General features: G+C 40.1%; 1 protein-coding gene across 1 annotated transcript; it reads right to left on the bottom strand.

The window, feature by feature from the left end:
* Nucleotides 1-682: 682 nt before the first annotated feature.
* On the bottom strand, nt 683-1,123 carry LOC128126804 (uncharacterized). The gene has a single exon (XM_052764931.1). It carries the CDS (start codon nt 1,121-1,123, stop codon nt 683-685), a length of 441 nt encoding a protein of 146 aa, XP_052620891.1.
* Nucleotides 1,124-18,624: the final 17,501 nt, after the last annotated feature.

The raw sequence follows: 18,624 nt of genomic DNA, 5'->3' as shown, positions 1-18,624 counted from the left end.
GGACTAATGAAACCATTGTCTAACAACTCCTGAAGTTGCGTCATGAGCTCCTTCATCTCCATTGGTGCTAACCGGTATGGTGCTTTTGCTATCGGCGTTGTTCCTGGTAACAAGTCTATTCGAATCTCTACTTATCTATCAGTGGCAATCCAAGAAGATTTTCGGGAAAGACTTCCGGATATTCACACACCATTGGTATACTTTGCATATCCTTTTTCTCTTTCTTAGCATTGATCACGAATGTCAAGTATGAGGTGCATCCCTTAGATAAATATTTTCTGGAATTCATTAGGGAAAGGATTCTAGAATTTACTCTGCGCTTATCTTCGTACACCATAAATGACTCTTTTCCAGGTAGGTTTACCCTCACTATCTTTTTCTTGCATAGTATCTCGACATCATTGGTGCTAAGCCAATCCATCCCCAATACGATGTCAAAACCATTCAACTCAATGCATAACAGCTCCTCGTGGAATTCGTTTCCATTCAAGTCGATGACGATATTCTTAATGCAATTGCTAACGGGTATGAATTTTCCACTAGCAACTTCTACAATTAGGGCATCATCAAGTTTTTATACAGGCAATGCTAGTCTTTCACCAAATTTATGTGATATAAAGGAGTAATTTGCTCCAGAATCAAAGAATAAATTGGCAGGCAATCCATTTACAAGAGAGGTACCTTAAGCAACATCTGTTGCATCCTTTGCGGCTTCCAGTGTCATTTGGAAAATTCTCACCTTCAGCTTTGGTGGGAGATTAGGCCTTGCTGCCTCTTTCTTCTTCGGGCAGTGCCTCAATATGTGCCTCTCTTCGTTGCACCCATAAAAAACTTTCTTATTGATGATGCATTCATCGGCATAGTGCCCAGGGTTTCCACATTTAAAACAAGTGACCTCCTCACCACATTTCCCAACATGTTTCTTCTTACACTTGTCACACCATTTATCTTCGCCTCTTCTTCCTCTTGAACCAGACTTTAAGAATTTACTTTTCTCGTTGGATATCGAAGATCCATCGAACTTCATTTTCTCACCAACCTCTGTCCTCTCCTGACCCTTTTCCTTAAAATGGGTCTCCACATTTTTAGCTGCTCGGACAGTTGTCTTTAGAGTGGCTGTCATCTTAACCGTTGGGCCAAAGTCAGCTAGCAGTCCGTGTGGTAACCTCGCAATTTTTGAGAGTTCAGTTGGCACTAAGTATGGAAATAACTTCATCTTTTTGTAAACGCAGTAGCATAGTCATCAATGCTGATTTCCCTTTCTTCAAGTTCTGAAATTCATTGTTTAGATCTATCAGATCTATCTCTAAGCAGTACTACATCTTCAACTGCTCCAAGAACGTTTCCCAAGACATTTTCAGGGCTTCTTCACATGGCACCGTGTCTACCAATAGCTTCCACCAGCTTAAAATTCCGGTCTTCAGGTGTCTGACCGTAAAAACAGTTTTCTGCTTGTCGCTACAGTTGCAGCTTTCAAATACCATCTTCATTTCGGAGATCCAGTCCATAATCTCTACATGTTTTGGGCTTCCGGAAATACTTGTCATTCTGGCACCCAATAAATTCTTATACATACGCCCATCTCTGTTGATTTCCCTCTCCGGGTTATTCCTTTCCGCCACTATGGGTTCCTCTTGACTGACAGTACGGTTGTAATTTCCTTCCTCTGATTGTCCATCATTTAGTTTAGGTTGTTCAAAAGGCATTGAAGGTTCACTCCTGTTGTTCAATAATAGTTGTCTCATTTCTTCCCTTTGTTCAGCCATCATTTCATGAATAATGGCTTGTACTCCAGCCATTGTGATTGGTTCTGGTGCAGCTTCTACTATCGGCACCTGCTCAATCACTTGGAGTTGAGGTTGCTGATTCCTATTCGCATTTCCAGCTCCACTTTGAGTTCTTGCCATTTGATCTATACACCAAATTAGGTGAATTTAGATCTTTATTCATGATAGATATTTAAATTCTCCTTATCACTCTGAAACGTTACATGCTAGTTCTAATATCGTAGTCATACGCTTAGAATCTTGAACATATAAAGTTTCCAGATCTGGTCGGCAACAGACCATAGATCCGCACAAATAATAGCATATATGGAAAACATATAACATTTAGCACATAAAAGCATTTTAGGCATCTTTCCTAAAATAAACTAATTCTCATGTCTAAATTATGGTAGACACTCATCTCCCGATCATCGCTTAGCATCTTAAGTTTATGTCTAGAAATCCTACAAATTCCTAGTTCGCTTAAACTAATGTTCTGATACCAACTGTGACATCCCCATTTTCACAGCCAGAAAAGACCGATTTTGTTTATACTTTTATAAAAAAAAATCAGAGTAATCTTTCAAATAAAAGTGATGCGGAATTTGTTCCCAAAACAAAATATGATAAACATTTATGAAAGCATTTCTTAAAGAAATGTATTTTTCATTTCATTACAAAACTCGGGGTGTCAACATCGATATAGACCAAAATCATAAACAGTACAATATAGGCCTTACAACATTTATTTACATCAACTGGCCTATAATCCAAAATCCCTCATCATCATCCAACTATGCTCTTCTTCCACTACCTGTAATACGGAAAGCTGAGTGGGTCAGGCTTGCGAGTCTGGTGAGCATATAGGGTTTTCAACCCACAATAAATAAATTTATTAATTTCATCAACCAACAATAAATTTATTAATTTCATCAACCAACAATAACCCTAATTACCTATTCCCATTATCCTGACTTTACGTCCCTAAACACTTATCATAAGGGACCTAGCTGAAGGATCATGATCGGATGGACAATACTGCTAAGGGGATTCCTCAGCCATATATGTCCGTAAGGCAACCATGAGGGGATGAAATACACCGGTGAACACATCGTTCACAAACACCTATAGGTTGCGAGCCTGCTAGCGTTCCACTGGACTGTCTAGAAAGGTATATGGTCGTCATCAATACTCTGCTAGATGAATGGAACATCAACAACTTTGAGGCATCTCATCATTTTTATTTCATCACACATCAACTATTTCATCTACCCATGTTTTACCCAATATATTTGAAGATAAAAAATAAATATACAGTTTAAATCATTATAGACATGTATAAAACATTCATTCAACATCCATCTCAAATAAACAGACAATATAAATATACACTACACATAGAACGTATTTTATATAAAATACTTCATATATGTGTAAGATGAAAGTGACTATACACTCACTTGATAAGATGGTGATTGGACAACACTTCGTTCCTTAAAATAATATTTTTTTGATGAAACCGGGAGGTTTGCTAAAAAACCAGACTTTACGCGGGCAAATTTTCGACTCGAAAAACTCTTTTTTTTCGGAGACTTCGGGCTCTCCGGGGCTTTTTTCTGGTGCTAGGATGGTACCCTAGGTTTGGGGGGTTTAGTGTAGCTTAAAAGAGAGTATAAGGTGAAAGGATGAAAAATTTTGCAAAATAATTTGGGCAGCCTCGCAGCCCTTTTGTAGGTGGCCGAAGCCCCTTGTTACGTTGGGCATAGCTTTTTGTACGCAGGGCATACTACTTTGTTCAGCTCTTCGCTGGGCGTTCTCTCGTACGCTGGGCGTAAGGGAAAACGTAGCACCTGATCGGATTCAGAGCTTCGGAGGCATGCAAGCTACATACACGCCTCCACCATGCAAAGGAGTAGGGGGACGTGGCCGACTTTGAACCATGTACACGAGTACGTTGGCGTACTCCCACAAATTTTATTTTTCAAACTTAAAAAATTTATAACTTTTGCATACGGGCTTCGTTTTCAACGTTCTTTATATCCACGCGTAGGTGAGACCGTGGTCTACGAATTTCGTTTTGACTCCGTCGGCTAATTTTGACTTTATTTTTAAAGTTATATTTTTAACAGGCCGGGACAGGAAAAATCCGTTAAAAATTCATAATTTCTTCATGTGGTGTCCGTTTTTTGTCTGTCTTTTTACTGTTGAACTACTATCGACAAGATCTTCGATTCTCGTTTAGGTTGTGTGGGCTAAAAATCGTTTGATCTATAATTCGAATTTCGGGCTGCATACTGCTATGCCAAATCTTAGAAAATTCAAAACTTCCTCATACGAAGTCATATTTGTACATTACTTTATGCACGCTCTCGGTTTAACGTATACTACGACTTTAATTTAGATCGCTAAGGCTATAAAGTATACTACAACTTTACTTTATGCACGCTCTCAGTTTAACCCTAAGTCATATTTGTACATTACTTTATGCACGCTCTCGGTTTAACGTATACTACGACTTTATCGAAAACTCACTTTTTACGTCGCACAACGGCATGTCGGTTCTGTCGCGAAACTTCGACATGTCATAACTTCTTCGTTATAACTCGGATTTCGTCGTTCTTTATATATCCGGAATCCTTGTTACGACCACTACAACTTTCTTCATAGATATCGGGTTTATCTAACATTTTACTTTTGATGCTTATTTTTATCCTTAATTTATTATAAAATCAAAATTAAATCTAAGGTACATAAATTCACATAATTCATTCTTATTACTTCAAAACACGTTACAATAGTTGACCTAGACTATTACATCATGTTTAATGCTTAGCCCAGAAACATGGGCGTTACAACATTCGATTCCATGTATTTTCCTCTTTGGTCCTTAAAGTTTAGATTTTTTGCAAAAAAGGTGCCCTCATCAGCCTCCACAGTTCATTACGTCCCATCTGACCCTAGTTCACCCCCTTTGAGTGTTCATGAGCTTTGAAGTTAGTTTGTGGCATTTGAGTGTGTATTCAAGAAGAAGGAACTTGGAGACCAAGCATTTGTTGAGGTTGAGCTTCTAGATCCAAAGTCTTCATCAACTTTGGAAGCTTATGAAGGTAAAAAGTTCTTACCTTGATGATTCATTTTTATTGTTATAGTTTAGGGCTTGTTTATGAGTTTATTTGGTCCCATGGGTTCTTTTTGTGAGTTTGGGCAACTCCAGAAGTTAGAATTGCTAGATCTCGATCCCTTTGATGTCTTAGATGCATAAAAATGTCATATTGATGGTTGATATGAGACCATGCATGAATTTAAGTCCTTAATGTGAGCTTTTTTTGGATAAAAAGGGATGTTGGGTTCCATTAAGACATGTTAATGCATCAAGTTGTCAATTTTATGTATTAGAATTCCATAATGATCGAGATCTAAAAATTGGATCGAATGGTTGTAAGGATTAAGCACCAAATAGCTTAAGGTGGCAAAAAGCTCAGTACGCTGAGCATACCAAGGGGTACACAGTGCGTACTGGCAAGCGGACGAGTACACCGAGTGTACACCTCTCAGTGGGCTTTTGGACTTCGATAAGGGCCTTAAACCTTTGGGCCTTAGCTAGTTTTCGGGCTTGGGCATGTTTAGAGTAGGTGGGCCTCAGAACTCTCTTAGTGGGCCTTAAGTAGCTTGAGTTGAGCCTTTTTGGGCCTTGGAGTCCATTATTGCATTTTTGGGCCAAGGTTGGTTAGCACCATTATAGGAAAAGTAAATGGGCCTTTTATCTTAGGAGTTTGGACTTGAGTTTTAGGCCCACGATTATGGTTTATAAACTATCTCTAATTAGTTTAATTTATATATGTTCAGTTTGGGATCTTCCGATTCGGTAGTCAAGCTGTTAGTTATTTGTCAGCGGACTAAGGTGAGTTTTCTCACTATATCAATGGGTCGAAGGCACCAAGGCCGGCCCATTATTTGTGAGGTGTTAACTATATGTGATATATGTGCTTGAGAGACCAATAGTTGGCCCCTGGAAACTATATGAAAGACCAGGATATGGCCCCTGGTATCTATGTGAAAGACTAGGATCTGGCCCCTGGCAACTGTATGAAAGACCGGGATTTGGCCCTCGGCGGGAAATTGCTTATAAGACTATGGTTTGGCCCATAGCACTAGCTTATTTATGTTTGGTATGTGGTACTTTGCGGAAACTCACTAGTCTTTTTATTATAGTTTATATTTCTGGTTTCAGGTACTTCTGGTACTAAGGTGAAGACCCCGACATGATGGCACAACACTCACTCCTCATCATTTTTCCACATTTTTGATATTGTACTCTATGATGATTTGACATTATTGTTTTGTAATGGTTTTTGAACAATGTGATGATTTTCACTCTTGTTTATCCTGGTTTATGGGTCATTACATCGGAAATCTCGGCTATCCATCATTCCTCTCTCGCTCTATTACATAAAATGAAGGTTGTAACATCCATAAAAATCACGATAAATTTAAATTTTTAAAAATCACCCAAACTCATGAATGTTTACAAATCATAGTTTTCAAAACATTTTCCAACATCAGAGCCTCCCAAACTCAAAAGTCATAAATGAGAGGATGTGTACAGTCACGTCTTCGCATTCCCGCGGTCATCCGAAGTACTTGAAAGATAACCTAAAACTGTAAGCCAATGCTTAGTGAGTTCCCCTAAAGTACCACCACATAAACATAAACATAATAACAAACAACATGCACACAGAGCCTTCATCCTGACTGGAACGCCGCACTAGCCTACAGACTCTCTGGGACGCTCAAAGAACCTCCAGCATGACTGGAACGTCTCACCGAGCCTGCAGCCTATCTGGACCATTCTCTGGGCCTTTGGCATGACTGGTACACCTCTCAAGCTTGTAGTCTATCCGGGACGCCCTTGGTCTCTTGGTCTTCAGTCTACACTGGTCCGCCTAAACCCAACCACACACAACATGTCGACATATACATAACAGATAACATACATATAACCAGTCAACAGACCATCTGACAGATCTAACAAATCACAAAGCATAACATCATCTTATATACCAGGATACTGATTTAACAGATCACTACAACACGATAACATAGTATCACATAACAGGATATCAAATCCAATAGGTTGACTTTGGTGCCTTCGATCGGCAAGTATAGTGAGGAAAACTCACCTCACAAACTGGACAAAATCTGATGAGGTCTCGACTTCGAATCTCAGTTCTAATCGAAACCTATTCCAACCAAATGACCAATATCAATCAAAATTCTAAAATACCATGAAGGTTAAACTTTGTCAAATTCAAAGTCAAAACTGGTCAAACCAACTAAGTCAACTGAGTCAACCCAACCGAGTCAACTCAAAGTGAGTACGTAGGGCGTACTCGCATGTTGACCACCATCGTGGTGGTTGACCTCGTATGCAGGGTGTACTCCAAGTACGTGGGGTGTACTCCTAGAAGCTTTAAAACTCAATAAGTGCTTAATGGCTTGAGCACTCACGTCCATTTTTCATATCCATGGCTAAAATACCATCAAGAGTCATAAAGTTTCCAACTTTATGACTTTACATGCCCATTAAGAGCTTAACTCAACTTCTTAATCCATTAAGACCTTCTAAATGATGCATAAAGCATAACGAACCACTTGGAATCCATTTTTATGACTCAAGACCCTTCCAAGGGTCTAAAGGGACAACTTAATGGGTGAAGAACACGCTATGTTCATGAATCATCATTTTGGGACTAAAAAGGTGACTTAAAGAGCAAAAACCGAGATCTACAAGATAGGGTGGTAAAGATGCAAGCTTTATACCTTCAAGATGTTGCAAACCAAGGAGAAATCCTAGATACAAAGTGCTCTCAACTCCAAGATCATCTCATCACCTTCTTATTTATCCAAAACTACTCCAAGACTCACTTAAAAGCTCAAAGTTTTCTCTCTCTAGCTCTAGGGTTGCTTGAGGGTTGAAATCACAGAAGGAGGTTGGGTAAGAATGGGATAAGAGTCCATAAGGTTGCGTAAATATGAGCCAAAGCCTTAAAATTACTGTTTACATACATACCACGTACCCTCTGTGTACGAAGTGTACACTCAGTGTACACACACATATGCATGGCGTACTCATCCCAGCCCAACTTTCACCAAAATGCCTCTTTGGACCCTTTTCCACTCTTTATTAACTCAGGGACCAAAAATGAAACATAATAAAATTATAGAGTCCGAACTTAGAAGTACCTTAACATTGGGATGTTACGATTCTCCCCCACTTGATCTAGACTTCGTCCTTGAAGTCGGTAGTGGCGAATAACTCAGGATAATGCTCCCGCATCTCAGCCTCCGGCTCCCAGGTCCACTCGAAGCCTCTCTGATGCTGCCATTGTACCTTTACCAAAGGTATCTCCTTGTTGCACATGACCTTCATTCTCCTTTCTAGGATAGCCACTGGTCTCTCGACATAGTTCATGCACTCATCGACCTAAATATCATCCAACGGAAACACTACCCCACTATCCAACACACAATTCCGTAACTGAGAGACATGGAAATTGTTATGGATCTGACTGAGCTCACTCGGAAAATCCAACTTGTAAGCCACCTTGCCAACCTTGGAAATCACCTAAAAAACCCCAATAAACCGGGGACCCAATTTCCTCCTCTTCTTGAAGAGTATCACACCCATCCAGGGTGAGACCTTCAGGAGTACCATATCGTCGACCTAAAACTCCAACTTTGATCGGCGACGGTCAACATAGCTCTTCTGCCGACACTGGGCGGTCTATAGTCTCTACCTGATCTACCGAATAAGCTCTGTGGTCTGATGGACTACTTTGGTGCTTCCCATGACCATATGACCAACCTCTCCCCAACAAAATGGGGTACGACATCTCCGACCATACAAGAGATCAAATGGTGAAGCACCAATGCTGGAGTGATAATTGTTTTTGTAGGAGAACTCCGCAAGAGGTAGGTAAGAATCCCAACTCCCACCAAAATCAATAACACGGGCCTGCAACATATCCTTGAGGGTCTGTGTAGTCTGCTCACTTTGGTCGTCAGTCTGCGGATGATATGTAGTGATGAAATTTAAACTCGTGCCCAGTTCCTCATGGAACTTTGCCAGAAATGGGAAGTGAACCGAACATCTTGGTCAGAAACAATAGAGACCGAAACCCCATGATGAGCAACAATCTCCCGAACACACACATCAGCCAACTTTTCGGCCGAATACCTCTCCCAAATGGACAAAAAGCGGGAACTCTTGGTCAATCAATCCATGATGACCCATATAGCATCAAAACCCTTTGTCGTCTTCGGAAACATGGTGATAAAGTCCATGGTAATCTATTCCCATTTCCACATGGGAACCTCTAGAGGTTGCATCTTGTCATGCGGCCTCTGATGCTCGGCCTTGACTATCTTGCAGGTCAGGCACCTTTCGACATACCAAGTTATCTCCCTCTTCATACATGGCGACTAGTAGCTCAATCTCAAATCCTGATACATCTTGGTGGCTCCCGGGTGTATAGAAAAGTAAGACTCATGAGCCTCCCCTAACACAGTCTGTATGATCCCAGCAGAAACTAGAACCCAAACCTGACCACATCGGGTAAACAACCCTCGACTATCAATGACAAACCGATCGATCTCACCCCTGATCCTCTCCTGTTTCCAATTCTCCTTCCCAAATCCCTTTGTTTGTGCCTCTCTGATCAATCCCAAAAGCGGAGAACGGATATCCTTAAACATACCTCCCCAACTGAAGACCCAGCTGACTTGCGGCTCAAAGCATCCGCTACCACATTCGCTTTACCCGGATGGTAAAGGATCTCGCGGTCATAATCCTTGAACATGTCCAGCCACCTGCACTACCTCATGTTCAAGTTTGGCTAATCCATTAGATATCTGAAACTCTTGTGATCCGTGTAGATAGTACAACGGACCCCATATAGATAATGTCTCTAAATCTTGAGGGCAAACACGACTTCCCCCAACTTCAGATCATGCGTGGGATATCGTATCTCAAGCGGCTTCAGCTATTGTCAAGCATAAGTGATCACTCGTCCTCTTTGCATGAGGACCACCCCCAAACCGGTAATGGACGCATCACAGAATACCATAAAATCCTCGACTCCCTACAAAGGGTTAATATCGGGGCCTCACATAACCACTGCCAAAGATTCTCAAACGCTGACTCTTACTCAAGGCCCCCATCGGAAATCCACCCCCTTCCTCGTCATACGAGTGAGGGGTACCTCAATCTTAGAGAAATCATGAATAAATCTCTGATTGTACCCTACCAAACCCAAGAAGCTCCTAATCTCATAGGAAGATTTCGGAACCTCCCACTGCATCACTACCTCGATCCTGGCTGGATCAACCAAAATCTCATCCTGGTGTAACGAGGTGCCTAAGGAACTAAACCTCTCGTAAGAAAAACTCACACTTCGAGAACTTGGCATAAAGCCGTTCCCACATCAAAACCCCCAGAAGCTCTCGAAGGTGCTCTTCATGTTGCTCTCTGTTCTTGCAATACACCAAGATATCATCAATAAACACAATAACAAATCGGTCGAGCATCGAATTGCATACCCGACACCACGAACTCCTAATGCCCATAACAAGTCTGGAACGTGGTCTTCTCCACGTCCTCCTCTCTCACTCTCACTTAATGATCAAAGAGGTAATCAATCCGCGGAAGGGTATGACGGTTCTTTATCGTTAACTTATTCAACTCTCGGTAATCAATGTACATTTGCTGTGAACCATCCTTCTTCTTGGCGAATAGTATCGGCACTCCCCACAGAGAAATGCTCGGTATGATAAACTGCTTGCCTAACAGATATTGAAGTTGAGATGACAACTCCTGCATCTTAGGTGGTTCCAAGTGATACGATCCCTTGGAAATTGGGGCCGCACCTAGCACAAGATCAATCCTGAACTCAACCTGCCTTTGAGGAGGCACACCGGGTAACTCCTTCGGGAAAACATCAGCAAACTCCCTGACAACTGGTACCTCTGATATTGAAGTCTACTCCCCAACCCATGTTTCAACCACATAAACCAAATAACCAGCACACTCGTGCTAAATATACTATCGATCCCTGGCTGCCAAACAAAACCCTGAACCAACCCCGGTGCCCTCTCCATAAATAACCAGTTCTCCCCCACTTAGGTTTCGAACTACCACTCGCTAGCCCTCGCAATAAATCATGGCACCAAACCTGCTTAGCCAATCCATACCCACTATCACACATACATTCCCCATGGGGATAGGGATCAGATCAATCAGATAAGGCACCCTGAAGATCTCCAATACATAACCCTGATATACTGCAGATGCAGAAGCCCCATGTTCTTTGGCGATAGAAACTCACAATGGAAACTCTAACTCCCTAATAGGCATATCAAACTCCCTACTAAAGGACTAAGATACAAAGGACCGACTCGCGCCCGAGTCAAATAACACAAGAGCAGGCAAGGAGCTCACTAAGAACGTACCTATTAGGAGCATATACATAAGCATAACATAAAACATAATCAACAAAACAATAAATAGAAACATACCAGTCACGACATATGGAGCTAATCTAGCCTCCTCGGCAGTGAACTGAAAATCACGACCCCTAGCCCTCGGGGGATCCGCCCTCCCATGGCACCCATCGGTGATCCTCAAAGTATTTGGTGTCGGGCATGCACTGGCTTAGCGGTGAGCAATAGACAATTGACCTTCATATGGCCAGTCTAATCATAGTGGTAGCAAATCTTGGTACTCGAAACTGGCATCGGCTGGCGACAATGCCTTGCATAGTACCCCTCCTTGCCACATTTGTGGCATACACCGCCCGATCGACAGGACCCCTTATGAACCTTGCCGCACTTCCCAAAAGTGTGGACCCTCTGACTCCTAGATCTAGTATCAGCAGCCTTGAATCGCTTCGGTACTGGTTGCGACTGCGTCGGGGTCTGTCTTTGCTCCCTCGTCTGGAGCTCCGTCTCAATCTCCCACCGTCTAGTGGCCTCCTGCAAATCCAAAAATGAACCATAACGTAGAGTGGACACAAAGTGTCTGATGTCCGTCTTGAGAATGCTTAAGTAATGGTTCATCTAAGCTTTCTTAGAAGCACCAAACTCATAACAAAACATCACCTTCTCTGTGAACATCTTGGTGATCTCCGTTACCGACTTAGTCCCCTATCTCAAATCCAAGTACTCCTGGGCTAACCTCTCACGCTCCACCAGCGGAACATATCTAGAACGTAACATCTCTAAGAACTGCTCCCAAGTCACAACAGCCCTCTGGTCAGTAGAATACGAGCTAGTAACAAGTATCCACCAATCCTTCACTCCAGGCCGCTAAAGGTTTAGAGCGCACTTGACCTTCTAGTCAGCTAGGCAAGAGCAAGTGAAAAAGCACCCTTGATGTCAGACATCCACCTCATGACTATGATCAGATTCTGAAATCCATCAAATGTCGAGGGCTTCGTATTGTCGAAGTCCCGATACTGGAAAACTCTCCCAGCACCCACCCCAACAGCAACAACGACTGTGGTGGCTACTGCAACAAATGCCTCAAAAAGTGAGTGTATCGCTCATCAAAGTACTCCACCATAGCGGTCTTAATAGACCCAAACATCTTTGGTAAATAAGCCCGAAAGTGGGAAACAACCTCATCCTACATGATCTCCCTAACCCATTCGTCAGTCAAAGCTAGTCTATCCTGGTTGCCAGCTCCTGATCCTGATTCGGAGCTTGACTCAAATCGTTTTGTCATCACCATACTAAAAATAAACCAGGGAGATATCATATAAAATGCATATCATAATAGGTGAACCAACTCCCAAAAATCCTTATGGGTTGTGACTTCCCTGCTACATGTACGGGTCATGTGCTTCCAGTAGTACGAGCCCATACTACCTTCAACACCTACCCATAGTTATCTCAGTGGATCATCAAAACGGCCCTAACCATACATACTAGCATACGCATACACTTTATCCTCACTTCCTATAGGAAGGCTAAACATTACGCGACTGGTCGGAAGACCCCACACAAATCATCCATGAAATTTCCACAAACCCTGCAACACTCATGTATGCTAATCATACATAACATTGGATCCTATAGACAGTCGAATACTTGATTCTACCCTAAGTCCTTCAGCAAACAAGAACAAGAAATAAGGACAAACTAAATATTTTCACGCTATAAAATCTTAGTTATGTACAACTATGATGCATACACTAAGAAACTACAAGTAAGATGCCAATTCCATATAAAGAAGAACCCTAGGCTATCAGGCATCATATAATCTGACAATTCTATCATGCAATTCCTGAAGATCCCTAGCCTATCACTAGTATGTTGTTTTGACATATCACAATATCAAATAACAATGTGGTAATTTGGGGTCTACTTATTGGCTTTGACTGATCATACACGTCACATCCTCTTTGATTATTTTGAAAAAAAATTGCAAATCCTTTTTAAAATCTTTTTCCTTAGTTTGAGACTGGATTCACACGAGTGTTCCTCTAATTCACTCAAACTAAGGCTCTGATACCAACTTATAACATCCATAAAAATCACGATAAATTTAAACTTTTAAGAATCACCCAAATTCATAAATGTTTACAAATCATAGTTTTCAAAACATTTTCCAACATCAGATTCTCCCAAAACCATAAGTCATAAATGAGAGGATGTGTACAGTCACACCTTCACCTTCCCACGATCATCCGAAGTACCTGAAACATAACCCAAAACTGTAAGCCAACGCTTAGTGAGCTCCCCCAATGTACCATCATATAAACATAAACATAATAACAAACATCATGCATACAGCGCCATCAGCCTAACCGGAACGCCTCACCAGGCCTGTAGCCTATCTGGACCGTTCTCTGGCCGTTCGACCTGACTGGTATGCCTCCCAGGCCTGCATTCTATCCAAGATGCGATGGGTCTCTTGGCCTTTAGTCTACAGTGGTCCGCCTTAACCCAACCACACACAACATGTCGACATATACATAACAGATAACATACATATAACCAGTCAACAGACAATCAGGCAGATCTCATATATTACTAAGCATAACATCATCCTAAATACCAGGATAGAGATCTAACAAATCACTATAGCACGACAACATACTATCACATAACAGGATATCTAATCCAACGGGTCGGCCTTGGTGCCTTCGACTCGCAAGTACAATGAGGATAACTCAACTCACAAACCGGACAAAAGTTGATGAGGTCTCGACTTTGAATATCAGCTCTAAGCAACACCTATTCCAACCAAATGACCAATCTCAAGCAAAATACCAAAATACCCTTAAGGTCAAACTTGGTCAAAGTCAAAACTGGTCAAACCAACTAATTCAACTGAGTCAATCCAGTCGAGTCAACCTAACCGAGTCAAACCAGAGTGAGTACGTCGGGTGTACTCTGAAGGTACGTTGGGCGTAGTTGCATGTTGACCACCATCGGGGTGGTTGACCTCGTACGCATGGTGTACTCCAAGTACGTGGGGCGTACTCCCAGAAGCTTCAAAACTCAATAAGTGCTTAATTTCTTAAGTACTCACATCCATTTTTCAGATCCATGGCTAAAATACCCTCAAGTGTCATAAAGTTTCCAACTTTATGTCTTTTCATGCCCATTAAGAGCTTAACTCAACTTCTTAATCCATTAAGACCTTCTAAATGATGCATGTAGCAAAACCAACCACTTGGAACCCATTTTTATGACTCAAGACCCTTCCAAGGGTCTGAAAGGACAGCTTAATGGTTCAAGAACACACTATGTTCATGAATCATCATTTTTAGACCAAAGGTGACTTAAAGAACAAAAACCTAGATCTACAAGATAGGGTGGTAAAGTTGCAAGCTTTATACCTTCAAGATGTTGCAAACCAAGGGGAAATCCCATATCCAAAGTGTTCTCAACTCCAAGATCTTCTCACCACCTTCTTCTTTCTCCAAAACTCACTTAAAAGCTCAAAATTTGCTCTCTCGAGCTTTAGGGTTACTTGAGGGTCGAAATCACAGAAGGAGGATGGGTAAGAGTCCACAAGGTTGCTTAAATATGACCCAAATCCCTAAAATTAGGGTTTCCATGCGTACCACGTACACCCTGCGTACTCATCCCAACCCAACTTTCACAAAAATGCCATTTTGGGCCCTTTTCCACTCTTTCTAAACTTAGGGACCAAAAATGCAACATAATAAAATTATAGAGTCCAAACTTAGAAGTACCTTAACATAGAGATTGAAATTCCAAAAAAAAATATATGAAACTTTCAAAAATTCTAGCTTAACACGGTTGAAATTTCATGACTAAACGGTGTCACACAATACTACTAGTGTGAATTTAATCATTACAAAACGGCACAAATGGTCCCTGTGGTTTGTCAAAAATTGTCACTTTGGTCCAAAAAGGTTTGGACTAGTACCAGAGGTCCAAACTTTTCATTTTTTTGCGAGTTTGGTCCAATTTACTATTAACTTTTTCATAATGACGATTTTGCCCTTATTTTTTTCATTTTCATTTTTTTATTATTTAAAGATTTTTTTCAGATTAAAAGAAAAAAGAAAATTTTCCTTTTCTATTTAATTTATATAATTTTTATAACATAAAAAATAGAAAATAAAAAATTCAATCTCTCTCTCTCTCTCTCTCTCTCTCTCTCTCTCTCGGGTGAAACCTGTCATCGGCGATGGAGTCTCCGGTCTCCTAAGAGGAGACAATTTCCCTTCACTGTCGATTAGCAAACCCCAAACCCCTCTTTCAATTTATGTGATCCCCTTTGATCTCTACAACCTCGTAGATGACCAAAGCAGAGATGAAGGCCACCGAAAAAGGCACAACCCTCATCCTCTTTATTTTTCCTTTCTTTCTGCTCATTGATACCTGCCAAACACCCAACGATCGACTACTGATACGGCTTGATCCTTCTGATTTGTTAGTCGTCGTCGATAAGGAGTAAAACCACAAAGGAATTCGTCGGAGACTGGTTGTCCCACTCACTCTTTCTCACTATTTCAGACTCAAACACCATCATCTCCACACAAACACACACAAAGAGATTAAATACACACACAAACTCGAACAAGACCAACGAGAGATTAAACACACACACACACAAACACCACAACAAATCTGAAAAGCATTAAACACACACACACAAACGCCACAATAGAGAAAGGGTTGCACTAAGGTTTTTGCAAAGGTTATCATTAGAGAAGAATGGAGAGGAAGTCGTCGTCGGCAGACCCCCATAAAGAGAAAGGGTTTCTCTGCCTTCACCTTCTTTGCCTTCGTTGAGTCACATTTGAGTGTATGTGTCTGCGTAGAGATCTGAAGAAGAAACGAGATGCTGCAAACCCTAGCAACTCGAAACCACCACCGCTATGATCTTCAACTCGTCGTTTGGGAGGGACGTAGATCTGAGAAAAGGGCAATTGGTGAAGGAATAACTGATAAAGAGAGATGAACTTAGTCGGGTTTATTGTCATGTTCATCAATGTAGGGTTTGCGAAGGCGAAGTTGTCGTCAGAGCAAAAGGAGATAGAGGGCGACGGCGACCGTGGTGGCTTCTGGACGAGCGATTTCTGGCGGGCACAGTTGACACAATCGATGCACAGATCTTGAAGGTGGATTTCACATATGAAGTTGGATTTGGGGCAGGAGCATTGTGGTGAATTTCCGATTGAGAATATGCATCTTTTTCTTGAGCTTCTTTGATTGGGGTTCCTCCCGTTAATCTCTTTTCAACCAACGAGAGAGAGAGAGAGAGAGAGAGAGAGAGAGAGAGATTTTTTATTTTCTATTTTTTCTGTTATAAAAATTATATAAATTAAATAGAAAAGGAAAATTTTCTTTTTTCTTTTAGTCTGAAAAAATCTTTAAATAATAAAAAAAATGAAAAAAAAAAAAAGTAAGGACAAAATTGTCATTATGAAAAAGTTAATAGTAAATTTGATCAAACTCGCAAGGAAAATGAAAAGTTTGGACCTTTGATGTTAGTCCAAACCTTTTTGGACCAAATCACCAAAATGACAATTTTTGACGAACCAAGGAAACATTTATGCACTTTTGTCTTTAATCATTAATGTTAATGGGGAAAAAAAATAAAAAAAATGAGCGTTTTTATTTGGTGGACTAGCATCAAAAAAGCTTAATGGAAAGGTGTTGTTGTATTGTGATGCTTTAAAATCCCGCAAGTTGTAGAATGTAGACCAAAATATCTTGACGGCAAATTTTAGTAGCAAATCGTATATTGTATTCTTTTTAATATTTTGTGTTTGACTTTTTAGAGGCAGAAATAATGCGGATTATATTTTGGAGTCAAACATTATTAAAGATGGACGGATACTGAATACAGACATACGGTCAATGACGTAAACGTTGGCCGCTTCAAAGGAAAGGTCAAACATAATATATCGATGAAAATGAAACCAGTGGAATTTTTTTTTTTTTCTATAATACTTTTTTATTTTGTTGATTAATATTTAAATACAGGAACCTTAGATTATGTTTGAAAAAATAGATTTGATTTATACCTTTCTTTGGAACTATGAGAAAATCAAATTAAAAAAGGCTAGACATGAGCTGGACAATAGTTACAAGGATTTTAACATCTTCAAAAACCATAAGGCTAGACATCAAAGAAAAATTAAACCAAACCGACCAATTTAAGCTACCCTGATTTTTGTAGCCGATTAAACGCAAAGATTTTAACATCTTCAAAAACTATAAGGGGGTATATTTATCGCCTTTAAACAGAATCGAGTTCCTCATCTTCCAAATGAACCAAAACATGGAATAACCAAGTGCCAATTTGAGGGACATGGTCTTTAGGCGACTATCAAACTCGACCATAAAAGCATTAAGTTGACATATCGAGTTTGGGATTAGGTAGAAGAACAAGTTGCTCCAAGACCTCATGTTGTTTCGGGATGACATAGAGAAGCTGCAAACTGTAGTTAGAGAAGACTTGAGAAGCCCAATCCTCCATTTTGCAAAAAACACATTTGGTTTATGCATACTCAACGCAAAACATAGTTACTAATATTATTAAATTGTTACTCAATAAGAATAACCATGTAATTTCCTAAAATTAAATACACTTACAAGTCTTTGGAGATATATTATTCAAAAAAATAATAATAATAATAACAAGGCCTTAATCGTGAATGAGATCAGAATAGAGGTATTTTAATTATACAAAAAAAAAATCATTGCCATATAAGAAGGATAATTGTGTGTCCACTAGTTAACCGAGTAATTACTCAAATTCAAATATAATTGCAAGTTTTTGGGCTTTATTAATTAAAAGAAAAAAAACATGTCTAAATCGTAAATGATATCAAAATGTAAGTATTTTTAGTGAAGATTTACCTAATGAATAAAATATACCATTTATATTTACCTAGTTTTCAATCCAAAATATTTTTTCTCTACAAATGAAATCATTTCAAGTTCTTCATGAATTTTTTTTCATCTACAAACTCCGTTTATTCGTATATTAATGAAATTTTAAATATTTAGTCAAATACTAAATAAAATTTTTAATTTGTAATGAATTTATGGAGAAGACTAGCCAGATGCAACAAAGTTCTAAAGAATCAAAACATAACATGGATCTTTCATCCAACTTAATCTAGTCAAATATATTTTCTATGACACTTACTTAATACCCATGGAAATGATTAAGAAACAATGTTATTAAATAAGGTGTTTCTTCTTGGTTTTGTGGTTTGAAACGTGGAAGCATTTCAGAATGGCTGAATAGACCAAGCGCACGTATGCAGGACCGCATCAAAGCCTTTTTTTTTCTTTATGAACCAAA

This window comes from Lactuca sativa, chromosome 6 (genome assembly GCF_002870075.4).
Source record: "Lactuca sativa cultivar Salinas chromosome 6, Lsat_Salinas_v11, whole genome shotgun sequence".
Lineage (NCBI taxonomy): Eukaryota > Viridiplantae > Streptophyta > Magnoliopsida > Asterales > Asteraceae > Lactuca > Lactuca sativa.
This window is presented reverse-complemented; position numbering and strand designations above follow the sequence as displayed.

Excerpts from the sequence above, each read along its gene's own strand:
- LOC128126804 (XM_052764931.1), bottom strand. The coding sequence starts at position 1,123 with ATGACAGCCACTCTAAAGACAACTGTCCGAGCAGCTAAAAATGTGGAG.